At 40.4% G+C, this 13,282-nt stretch overlaps 1 protein-coding gene across 1 annotated transcript in view; it reads right to left on the bottom strand.

The window, feature by feature from the left end:
* LOC122942090 (transmembrane protein 132A-like) overlaps positions 1-13,282 on the bottom strand; it is a 1,044,148-nt gene that overhangs the window by 667,707 nt on the left and 363,159 nt on the right. Inside the window, 2 exon segments of the mRNA XM_044299585.1 lie at positions 2,844-2,987; positions 3,070-3,368. Of these exon segments, the coding sequence (XP_044155520.1) occupies positions 2,844-2,987; positions 3,070-3,368 (443 nt within the window).

Genomic DNA, 13,282 nt, shown 5'->3' with positions numbered 1-13,282 from the left:
CTAGTAGACAGGTTAATAAATTTCACTAATTTGTCTGTTACATTGTCGGGTGAAATTCACCAATTTTTGGCTGTGATATACCCCTGCTCTACCTAGTAGAAAGGTTAATACATTTCACAATTTTTTTTTGTTAGATAGTTGGGTGACATTCACCAATTTTGGGCTGTGATATACTCCTGCTCTGCCTAGTGGTCTGGTTAATAAATTTCACTAATTTTTCTGTTACATTGTTGGGTAAAATTCATAAATTTTTGGCTGTGATATAACCCTGCTCTACCTACTAGGCAGGTTACTAAATTTCACAATTTTTTTGTTACATAGTTGGATGAAATTCACCAATTTTTGGCTGTGATATACCCCTACTCTACCTAATGGACAGTTTAATACATTTCACTAATTTGTCTGTTAGATTGTTTGGTGAAATTCACCAAATTTTGGCTGTGATATACCCCTGCTCTACCTAGTAGAAAGGTTAATAAATTCCAAAAACTTTTCTGTTACACAGTTGGGTGAAATTCACCAATTTTTGGCTGTGATATACCCCTGCTCTACCTAGTGGACAGGTTAATAAATTTCACAAATTTGTCTGTCACATAGTTGGGTGACATTCACCAATTTTTGGCTGTGATATACCACTGCTCTACCTAGTGGACAAGGAAATAATAATTCCTCTGTTACATTTTTTCGTGACATTTTAACATTTTTGACGTGAATAAACCCCTGCTCTGTATAGGTAGCAGGGATCTAATTTTTGTAAAATCGTCTGTTCAATTGGTGGGTGACATGAACACAGTTTTGCCGTGAATAAACCCCTGCTCTAGATAGTTGACATGGCCCGAAATTTTTTAAAATATTCTGTTCCATTGTTGGGTGACATTAACCCATTTTTGCCGATGAAAAACCCCTGCTTTGCATAGGTGACAGGGACTTAAAATTTCTAAAATTCATCTTTAATTGGCCCTTTCATTCGAGTCAACAAAGCGGCAACAGGGCCTCTCCTGTCTAATGTTTCAAAATCCAGTGACATTTCCTATAATTGTGTATTAATCATTTCAATAACAGGGCATCTTAAGAGTCCTGTATTGTTATTTATCGTCACTACCTCCCCGACTCGGAAGTAGGTAATTGCCGCTCGCCCCCTCCTTTACTTGGAAGTATCGGCTTCAATAATTTGTCCCACATTTCCGCTCGATCACATTTAATTTCATACATTGACCTCCTTTGGATGTGGTATCCCTTTCTCACGCTCCTTCTCCGGCCTGGAACCGTAATTCTACGCTACCAGTGATAACCATGCTAAGCGCAGACAATAACATTGAAAGTTGATATAGCAGATATCCAATTTGATAGTGGACATCACGGGGACGTGCGACATGGTGGAGCAGTATGTGTTCACACGCATACACATACTGACTGAGGGGTCTGCCACCTTCAACTTCTAGTTCTCCAGATTGGGCACATGGCCTGAGCTTGCCCTTTACGCCTTGGAGGTGCTGGCCTGCCAGTGTATTGTCTGAACGTTTTTTTAGTACGGCTGAAGGGGGTTATCACAGGTTATATTTCCCAATGTTTTGGGGTCTACCCAAATAAAAAATAAAAAATAAGAAACAAAAACCAGTGTTGGCTACCTCCTCCTCCTCCACCGCCGCTTCCACCTACACCGCCACATCCACCGCCTCATCAACCTCCTACTCCATATGGACCCAGTCCTCCTAGATTAAGATTATTATTTAAAAATTTTATGCATTTTATGTTATTTTAAGTCATTTCCCTATCCACATTTGTTTGCAGAACTGTTGCCATGCTCTTAACCACATTTTGATGCCATTTGCAGTCCTCTAGTTCTCTCCATGACTTTTTTAGGGCCATTTTAGTGATCCAAAGTTTGGGTCCCCATAGACTTCAATGGTGTTTGGGGTCAAGTTTGGGTCACGTTCGGGTCCTGAACTTGAACTTTTTTGTGAAGTTTGGCCAAACCCATTGAACCCGAACATACAGGTGTCCGCTTAACTCTAGTTAACATACCACCTTAGGTCCCTAATACGTTTCTTATCTCATATATAAATATAATTTTTGTGGTGTTTTGGGAATAAATGAATTAAAGTTATGTTTTAGGGGAGGTTATAATTTTTGATGTGATTTTTTTTTTTTTTTACAATTCCTCTTAGCCAGAATAGTCTCACCATAAAGCATAGCCTTGAGTGTATGTGGAGGATGATTGGTTCATGCATGTAGAATTGTATTTCCAGAAACCCACTTTCTATAAGTGGAAGTAATAATGGTTTGTCCAGGTATACCTGATAATTGTAAATCCAAAATGAAATGAAAGAAAGTTATCAAAAGCAAAATAAGGGTCATCAGGAACGAGGTAACCTGCAGGACATAATTATGTAAATCAGGTGAATAACTACTGTATGTATGCAAGAGCCTCTAATGCAATATGAATAGATGGATATAGCCCTATGACATCACAGCTTAACCATAGGTTGTTCTGTTGCCAAGTCTTGACATAGAAATTGCAAAGTACTTTAGTATCATGCAAGTAACCAGGTATACGAAGTACTAGTGGCTGCAATAGATGATCCATGCTCCCAATTTCACACATAGGAATCCCACCCCCGATACGTGTTTGCGACTTTTTAAAGCCACTTTTCTGGCACAAGGGAGATGATAAGTCTCCCCCTATGTTTTAGAAGTGTCACAGGTTTGGCTACCAGCTGAATTCACGTTGAATGGCTCAACTTGATTGTCAGGTCACTCTAACCATCAGTCAAGCAGAGCCTGGCATGGAGCACTATTTTATGTATTGAAGAACTTTGTCAGCTTGTGAAAGGATCTCTCACCTATGATCTGAAGCTCCTCTTTGTGTTAAATGTCCTATTACGGTATGGTGTTTGGCACCTCTCTGTATCTCAGTCTTTATAGCCCAAATGTTTGGAGCAGCAGAGCGTGAAAACAGGAGTTCCAGCCCAATACGGCAGCGCACTCTATAACATGAAAATATGTTATGTTAAACCCATCATAATAATATAGAGAAGATATTTATCAACTTTTTAGAAAATGCCTTACCTTAAAGTGAAGCTAGGTTGAGTCCAATTATGACCGAGGCTAACTGAGACAGTGAACACCTCTCCAGGTAACAAAGTTTTGTCAGGATGTGTGATTGTCATAAAGTCTCCCACATTTAGATGCTGAACCTTTGGTGAGCTCAAACCCATCATTTGTACAATCCCTGCAATCTCTGATCCCTCGTGTGAGTACTTGCAATCTTCAGAGACAGAGTAATTCAGGGTTATATTCACATGTGTTGAAAGAGTGAACCAGGAAGGTGAAAAAAGAAGCTCCACAACACACACATCAAAAGGATGCTGAAAGAGTGGATAGTTGTATATTACAATTCAGTTATGAATCAGGGTCATGATGAAAACAACAGATATTTAGTGGATAATTGCATATAACAATTCAGTTCTAAACAACCAATCAGGGTCACAATGGAAAAACCTACATGTTTAGGCAAGCATAATGGTATACGCTATAAGGTCTTTTTTCACATCTTGCATGCAACATCTAATTTAATATACAAAATGACACCATTTTTATAAGAACCATGGGACACATTTATTTATTCTTAATAAAGCCCAATAAGTGGCGGAGGATGTGCCGAAGTAATGAAGAGGCGCAGGCCTCTCTAAAACTTTGGCGCATCAAGCACTAGTTCTAAATGTAAGAAAGCTTCCTAGCCTAAAACAGGTGTAGAAAATTATGGATGAGGCGGGCCCGCTAGCCCTTCCCTGTCCATACCACACCCACAATTTTAGACCTGGTGTGAGCGGGGAGAAGTCACAGATAGCGGCACAACTAACCATGGTGCCGCCATCTGCGCTTAAAATAAGCCTAATATAGGCAAATTTCAGTATATTAAATTAACCCCCCTCCCATGAGGTTACATGACATTCAGGTTGATCAACATTAATTCACAAAATACACTTAATAGGCTGTTGAATATAGCTCTTGATTAGGGATGAGCGAACTTCAAGTTATGAAGTTAGGGTATATGTTGAATTGTGTTATGGATTCCGTTACCATGGACCATAACACAATTTTATGACAGAATGCATAAGTGAAGGCCTTTAGAGGCATTTCTTCATGCATTTCGTCATAATAGAAGTCTATGGCCAGTATAACAGATCGTTCCAGTTTCTGTTATGCAGGAGAGGATATTCTGTTATGCATTCCTTTATGGAATTATGTTATGGTCTGTGGTAACTGAATTTACAATGCAATTCAGCATCTACCCAATAGTGATGAGCAGCAGGGGCAATATTCAAATTCGCAATATTTCGCAAATATTTGTTAAAATATTCGTCATATATTCACGAATTTGAGATTATCATCTTGATCGCGAGAAATCGTCAATGTAATATTTGCGCAATGCGTGTGAAATACTGGCATGGGTCACTATAGCTACATTTTTCAAGCTGATAGAAATTTCCTAAGACTGGAGAAAATGGTTGGCACGGCAGAACATTACTATAGCTTTATATGCAGATAGAGTGCTCCAATACATTTACGATTGCAAAGTCGGCACTAATGATGCAAATATTTTGGCGCAATACGTGCATCTTCACATTTTAACAGGTCTGACTACTTATTAGGGATTGGTGCACTAAGTATTGTTATGAACTTGTGACATCACAGCACTATGTATGTACTGTATGTATGTATGTAGCATACATACATACATACAGCACTATGTATGTAGCATGTATGTATGGACAGCAACACTATATGAATCAGCTACACTATATCACTATCTAACCTACACTGACTATCTCCCACTAACTATCTGTATTATATACCTAAGCTAACTAACTAACTAACTAATGTAATGACACAGGAAAGTAGAGAGCACAGTAATAATACTGCTGTCTCTCTCGGATCTGCAAAATACTGCATACAAGGGCTGCTGAGGAGGTTCTTATATAGTAAGGGGTAGGCAACTTTCCTAGGCTCAGACAAAAACATTGCAGCCTTCTCATTGGCCCACTAGCAAGAAGGGAGGTTACTGATGAAAAAAAAAAAATCTAGAATATTCGAAATTACAAATATATATCACTATATTCTAAATATTCACGAATTCTCGAAGTGACGATATTCACGATTAATATTCGGGATTCGAATATTTGCGCCCAAAACTACTACCCGAACTTCAAATCTTGAAATTTGCTCATTCCTACTCTTGATTGATATCTTGCATGAGGCTGCCTTCACATGCTTCAGACTATGTTGCAGACATTTCTATGACAATTCAATTACATGTATTTGATTGGAGCAAAATAATTCTATTCAGATGCATAGAACTGATTTTCAGAAATATCTGTAAGAAAGTGTGCTGCATTCCAAGCCTGGCTTCTACAGAATGGTGAGAATTGAGATCCAACAATGGGATACTGGACTCCTGCAAAGGTTTAATTATTGCCAATGAGTTAATGTAATGTTGACAAGTTAAAGTTGTGATTTATTTATTTATTTATTTATTATGTTTATGTACTCAATAGAAATGTAAAAGGCAGCTAAACGGTTAACAAATTGGCAGATTGTTTAGAGTGTAGAGACCTACATGTGCAAGTTCCTGAGAATATAGTCCCAAGTCAAGTCTGAGACTGCAGCTGACATAGAAGTTGCTCTATTGCAAGACAACCACTTATAAAAAGAGAAGAGTGATTTGTGTCTGAAAACAGACAATAGGGTACCTTTTTGGCGCACAGGGACGACCACAGTTTCAAGGTTTTTTGGTATAAATAATATTCATTGTTCAGTTGACAATGCGTTTCGGAGTTTATAACTCCTTTATCAAGTCTTAGGGGCGCCAACAGCAAGGGGCAACAGGCAGAAGGTGGCCGGGTGGCTGTGGACTCCTTCTGTAGTATGCTGATGCTGTATCTGGCGTCGCCAGATACACCTTGAAACTGTGGTCGTCCCTGTGCGCCAAAGAGGTACCCTATCGTGTGTTTTCAGACACAAAGGACTCTTCTCGCCCTTAACAATCCCAAGGAGTTTTTGGCAACTCCATCCAAAGGGACTGAACGGGTACCGGCAGCACGGACCTCCCTCACCCTCCCAACCTATTGTGTGTCTAAACCTGTTGTGCGCTTACACCTGCACAACACTCAAAGGTGAGCACATTCAATCCATCACATCTATCTGTGTATCATCGCTTACTATGCTATGAGCGCCTCTCCCTTTTCTCTCTTGCCACTTATAAAAAGAGAACAGTAGGGCTGAGCAAACCCAAACTGTAAAGTTCGGGTTCGTACCGAACTTTAGGATTTTTGGACTCCGGAGCCGAATTTTTCAGTAAACGTTCAGGTTCGAGTTTGGTGTTCGTCAATTTAATAACGCTTTTGAAAGGCTGCAGGGCAGCCAATCAACAAGTGTTTAACTTGTGTGCCCTTAGAAGCCATCACAGCTATGCCTACTAATGGCATGGCTGTGACTGGCCAGTGCAGCATGCAACCCAGCTTCTATATAAGCTGGAGTCACATAGCGCCGCACGTCACTCTGTTCCTACTAGTGTAGGGATAGGATGCTGCTGCTGTGAGGGAGAAAATAGGAAATAATCTATCTGTTATCAGAACTTGCTGTTAACTCTGCGATCTACAGTGATTTTTTTTTTTTGTGGGTGCAATGCTTAATTTTTGTACCCTGCCCTGAGCCCAGTGACACAGAAAAATAAGTTTCATCCGTGGGCGTCGGCGGCCATTTTGTGCAAGTTCAGTGCGCCATCAGTGCATATGTGCCAGGGACAATAATTTAATCCTGTTATTTTAGTTCAGTGGGCAAACCATTTTTTAAGTGCACCTGCACTGCATTTGTGCCAGGGGAAGGGAAAATAATATAGGGAAACAGTCTGTGAGTTCAGGGACCCAGGGGGTGACATATTCACATATTTTTTTGTATAGTAAAATCCAAGTAAATCCATCTGTTAGATTCTGTGGGGACAAATGATATTTGTTTGTGCTAAAAAGTACATTTGCGCCTTGCACTGCATTTATGATAGTAAAAGAAAATCAGTTAAATCCATCTGTTTAGTTGTGGGTGAAAAAATCATATATTTTTTTCTATAAAATACCTTTGCGGCCTTTGCTGCATTTGTGATAGTCTAATACAAGTGTTAGATACTGCTGTAATATTCTGGTCTTGAAAAAAACACCCATTTTGTGCAAGATACTAAATTTGCAGCCTTTGCTACATTTGTGACAGTCCAATGCAAGCGCTAGATACCGGTATTATAATCTGGTTTAAAAAAACAAAAAAAAACAATATGTGCTAGATATTATATTTACGGCCTTTGATGCATTTGTGACAGTCCAATACAAGCGTTAGATACTGCTGTTACATTCTGGTTTTAAAAAAACACCCATTTTGTGCAAGATAATACATTTGCGACCTTTGTTGCCTTTGTGACAGTATAATAGAAGGGTTAGCTACTTCTGTTATTTTATGGTTTTAAAAAAAACACCCATTTTGTGCAAAATACTACACTTGAGGACTTTGCTGCATTTGTGACAGTCCAAAACAAGCGTTAAATACTGCTGTTATATTCTGGTTTAAAAAAAAAACACCCATTTTGTTCAAGATACTACAATTGCGGCCTTTGCTGCATTTCTGACAGTCCAATACAAGTGTTAAATACTGCTGTTATATTCAGGTTTTTAAAAAAACACATATTTTGTGCTAGATACTACATTTGCAGCCTGTGCTGCATTTGTGACAGTTAGCCACCTCAGCCCCCCTAGCTTAAACACCCTTAATGACCAGACCACTTTTTACAATTCTGCACTACACTACTTTCACCGTTTATTGATCGGTCATGCAACTTACCACCCAAATGAATTTTACCTCCTTTTCTTCTCACTAATAAAGCTTTCATTTGGTGGTATTTTATTGCTGCTGACATTTTTACTTTTTTTGTTATTAATAGAAATTTACAGAAATTTTTGCAAAAAAATGACATGTTTCACTTTCAGTTGTAATTTTTTTTTTTTTAAAACGACATCCATATATACATTTTTCTCTACATTTATTGTTCTACATGTCTTTGATAAAAAAAATGTTTGGGTAAAATAAAAATGCTTTGGGTAAAAGTTATAGCTTTTACAAACTATGGTACAAAAATGTGAATTTCCGCTTTTTGAATCAGCTCTGACTTTCTGAGCACCTGTCATGTTTCCTGAGGTTCTACAATGCCCAGACAGTAGAAAAACCCCACAAATGACCCCATTTCGGAAAGTATACACCCTAAGGTATTCGCTGATGGGCATAGTGAGTTCATAGAACTTTTTATTTTTTGTCACAAGTTAGCGGAAAATGATGATTTTTTTTCCTTACAAAGTCTCATATTCCACTAACTTGTGATAAAAAATAAAAACTTCCATGAACTCACTATGACCTTGGGGTTTCTTCTTTCCAAAATGGGGTCACTTGTGGGGTAGTTATACTGCCCTGGCATTTTAGGGGCCCTAATGTGTGAGAAGTAGTTTGAAATCAAAATGTGTTAAAAATGCCCTGTGAAATCCTAAAGGTACTCTTTGGAATGTGGGCCCCTTTGCCCACCTAGGCTGCAAAAAAGTGTCACACATGTGGTATCACCATACTCAGGAGAAGTTGGGCAATGTGTTTTGGGGTGTCTACATATACCCATGCTGGGTGAGAGAAATATCTCGGCAAAAGACAACTTTTTCCATTTTTTTATACAAAGTTGGCATTTGACCAAGATATTTATCTCACCCAGCATGGGTATATGTAAAATGACACCCCAAAATACATTGCCCAACTTCTCCTGAGTACGGCGATACCATATGTGTGACACTTTTTTGCAGTCAAGATGCGCAAAGGGGCCCAAATTTCTTTTAGGAGGGCATTTTTAGACATTTGGATCCCAGACTTCTTCTCACGCTTTAGGGCCCATAAAATGCCCGGGCAGTATAAATACCCCACATGTGACCCCATTTTGGAAAAAAGACACCCCAAGGTATTCAATGAGGGGCATGGCAAGTTCATAGAAGATTTATCCCTTTCCGCTAACTTAGGACAAAAAGTTCAATCTTTCATGGACTCAATATGCCCCTCAGCGAATACCTTGGCGTGTCTTCTTTCTGAAATGGGGTCACATGTGGGGTATTTATACTGCCCTGGCATTTTAGGGGCCCCCCTGGAAGGCTCAATTCAGTCGTCCGTATGAGTTTTACGGATCCACGGATCCATGGATCGGATCCGCAAAACACATACGGACGTCTGAATGGAGCTTTACAGGGGGGTGATCAATGACAGGGGGGTGATCAGGGAGTCTATATGGGGCAATAACCACCCTGTCATTGATCACCTCCCCTGTAAGGCTCCATTCAGATGTCCGTATGTGTTTTGCGGATCCGATCCATGGATCCGTGGATCCGTAAAACACATACGGACGTCTGAATGGAGCCTTACAGGGGGGTGATCAATGACAGGGGGTTGATCACCCCACATAGACTCCCTGATCACCCCCCTGTCATTGATCACCCCCCTGTAAGGCTCTATTCAGACGTCCGTATGTGTCTTGCGGTTCCTATCCATGGATCCGTGGATCCTTAAAACACATACGGACGTCTGAATGGAGCCTTACAGGGGGGTGATCAATGACAGGGGGTTGATCAGGGAGTCTATATGGGGTGATCAGGGGGTTAATAAGGGGTTAATAAGTGACAGGGGGGGTGTAGTCTAGTGGTGTTTGGTGCTACTTTACAGAGCTGCCTTTGTCCTCTGGTGGTCGATCCAAGTAAAAGGGACCACCAGAGGACCAGGTAGCAGGTATATTAGACGCTGTTATCAAAACAGCGTCTAATATACCTTTTAGGGGTTAAAAAAAATCGCATCTACAGCCTGCCAGCGAACGATCGCCGCTGGCAGGCTGTAGATCCATTTGCTTACCGGCCGATCCTGTGAACGCGTGCTCCTCTGTGCGTTAGCTGCACAAATATAACAGATACTGCTGTTATATTCTGGATTTTAAAAAACACTCATTTTGTGCTAGATTATATATTTGCTGCATTTGTGACAGTCCAATACAAGCGTTATATACTGCTATTATATTCTAATTTAAAACAACACCCATTTTGCAGAAGATTTGCGGCCTTTGCTGCATTTCTGACAGTCCAATACAGCGTTTATTACTGCTGTTATATAACTTTTTTTTTTAAACACCCATTTTGTGCAAGATACTACATTTGCGGCCTTTGCTGCATTTCCGACAGTCCAATACAAGCGTTAGATACTTCTGTAATATTCTGATCTTAAAAAAACACCCATTTTATGCTAGATACTGTTGTGCCTTTTCATAGGTAAATGCATTGATATCCAATTTATTTTAGTCAAGATGAATGTTCGTTACCTTTAAGAGCCATGCTCGACTATAGTTACAATTTTGTATGTCTTAACCCCTTAAGGACACAGGGCGTACAGGTACGCCCTTGTGCCCTGGTACTTAAGGACACAGGGCGTACATGTACGCCCTGTGCATTTTCGATCACTGCCGTGCGGCTGGCAGTGATCGGAACCCGGTGCCTGCTCAAATCATTGAGCAGGCACCTAGGCTAAATGCGCGGGGGGGTCCCGTGACCCCCCCATGTCAGCGATCGCGGCAAACCGCAGGTCAATTCAGACCTGCGGTTTGCTGCGATTTCTGCAGTTTCTGATCCCCGCGGTCCCTGACCGCGGGGATCAGAAACTTTAGGATTCAAATTTTTTTCCAGTATCCCTCCCCCCTGCACCCCTGAGTTATTTTTCACACGGTGGGAGGTGCAGGGGGAGGGTTGCGGGCGGTGCGGGAGGCGGGCGGTGCGGTAGGCGGGATCGCGATCCCCCGCCCGCCTCCCATTGCGTAATCGTTGGCGTCTAGTGGGTATACCAGGGTGCCAGCACATTGCTGGCACCCTGGTATAAACGGCTGACATCGGTGATGCGATGTCAGCCGTTTAACCCTTTCCATACAGCGGTCCGTACGGACCGCTGTATGGAAAAGGTTAACAGCTCAGGGAGCTCCCTCCCTCTCCCATCGGGGGGCTGTTGTGCCTTTGCAGTCCCCCGAATGGAGAGGGAGAGAGCTTCCAGGCAGCCCCTTAAGCCCCGTCCTTACCCTTCCCCGTCTGCGCAGTTCTGAACACTACTGAGCAGACGGGGAAGGTTCCCATGGCAACAGGACGCCTTCTCAGGCGTCCTGCTGTCCATGGTTCTGAACAGATCTGTGCTGAAAGCATAGATCTGTTCAGACAAAGTGTAAGTAAAATACAGTACAGTACAATATATATTGTACTGTACTGTATTATGCAGACATCAGACCCACTGGATCTTCAAGAACCAAGTGGGTCTGGGTCAAAAAAAAAAGTGAAAAAAGTGAAAATAAAGTAAAAATCAAAAAACACATTTATCACTGATTAAAAATGAAAAAAATAAAATTCCCTACACATGTTTGGTATCGCCGCGTCCGTAACGACCTGATCTATAAAACAGTAATGTTACTTTACCCGAACGGTGAACGCCATAAAAATAAAAAATTAAAAACTATGATGAAATTGGAATTTTGCCCACCTTACTTCCCAAAAAAGGTAATAAAAGTGATCAAAAAAGTCGAATCTACGCCAAAATTGTAACAATCAAACCGTTATCTCATCCCGCAAAAATCATACCCTACCCAAGATAATCGCCCAAAAACTGAAAAAGTTATGGCTCTTAGACTATGGAAACACTAAAACATGATTTCTTTTGTTTCAAAAATGAAATCATTGTGTAAAACTTACATAAATAAAAAAAAGTATACATATTAGGTATCGCCGCGTCCGTATTGACCGGCTCTATAAAAATATCACATGACCTAACCCCTCAGATGACCACCGTAAAAAAATAAAAATAAAAACGGTGTAAAAAATGCCATTTTTTGTCATCTTCCGTCACAAAAAGTGTAATAGCAAGCAATCAAAAAGTCATGTGCACCCCAAAATAGTGCCAATCAAACCGTCATCTCATCCCACAAAAAATGAGACCCTACTTAAGATAATCGCCCAAAAATTGAAAAAACTATGGCTCTTAGACTATGGAGACACTAAAACATTTTTTTTGTTTTAAAAATGAAATTATTGTGTAAAACGTCCATAAATAAAAAAAATTGTATACATATTGGGTATCACCGCGTCCGTGACATCCTGCTCTATAAAATTACGACATGATCTAACCTGTCAGATGAATGGTGTAAATAACAAAAAAAAAACGGTGCCAAAAAAGCAATTTCTTGTTACCTTGCTGCACAAAAAGTGTAATATAGAGCAACCAAAAATCATATGTACCCTAAACTTGTACTAACAAAACTGCCACCTTATCCCGTAGTTTCTAAAATGGGGTCACTGTTTTGGAGTTTCTACTCTAGGGGTGCATCAGGGGGGCTTCAAATGGGACATGGTGTCAAAAAAACCAGTCCAGCAAAATCTGCCTTCCAAAAACCGTATGGCATTCCTTTCCTTCTGCGCCCTGCCGTGTGCCCGTACAGCAGTTTATGACCACATATGAGGTGTTTCTGTAAACTGCAGAATCAGGGCCATAAATAATGAGTTTTGTTTGGCTGTTAACCCTTGCTTTGTAACTGGAAAAAAAATATTAAAATGGAAAATCTGCCAAAAAAGTGAAATTTTGAAATTGTATCTCTATTTTCCATTAAATCTTGTGCAACACCTAAAGGGTTAACAAAGTTTGTAAAATCAGTTTTGTATACCTTGAGGGGTGTAGTTTCTTAGATGGGGTAACTTTTATGGAGTTTCTACTCTAGGGGTGCATCAGGGGGCTTCAAATGGGACATGGTGTCAAAAAACCAGTCCAGCAAAACCTGCCTTCCAAAAACCAAACGGCGCACCTTTCACTCTACGCCCCGCTGTGTGGCCGTACAGTAGTTTACGGCCACATATAGGGTGTTTCTGTAAATGGCAGAGTCAGGGCAATAAAGATACAGTCTTGTTTGGCTGTTAACCCTTGCTTTGTTAGTGGAAAAAATGGGTTAAAATGGAAAATTAGGCAATAAAATGAAATTCTCAAATTTCATCCCCATTTGCCAATAACTCTTGTGCAACACCTAAAGGGTTAACAAAGTTTGTAAAATCAGTTTTGAATACCTTGAGGGGTGTAGTTTATAGAATTGGGTCATTTTTGGGCGGTTTCTATTATGTAAGCCTCGCAAAGTGACTTCAGAGCTGTAGTGGTC

The sequence above is a fragment of the Bufo gargarizans genome, chromosome 6 (assembly GCF_014858855.1).
Source record: "Bufo gargarizans isolate SCDJY-AF-19 chromosome 6, ASM1485885v1, whole genome shotgun sequence".
Taxonomy (NCBI): domain Eukaryota; kingdom Metazoa; phylum Chordata; class Amphibia; order Anura; family Bufonidae; genus Bufo; species Bufo gargarizans.
This window is presented reverse-complemented; position numbering and strand designations above follow the sequence as displayed.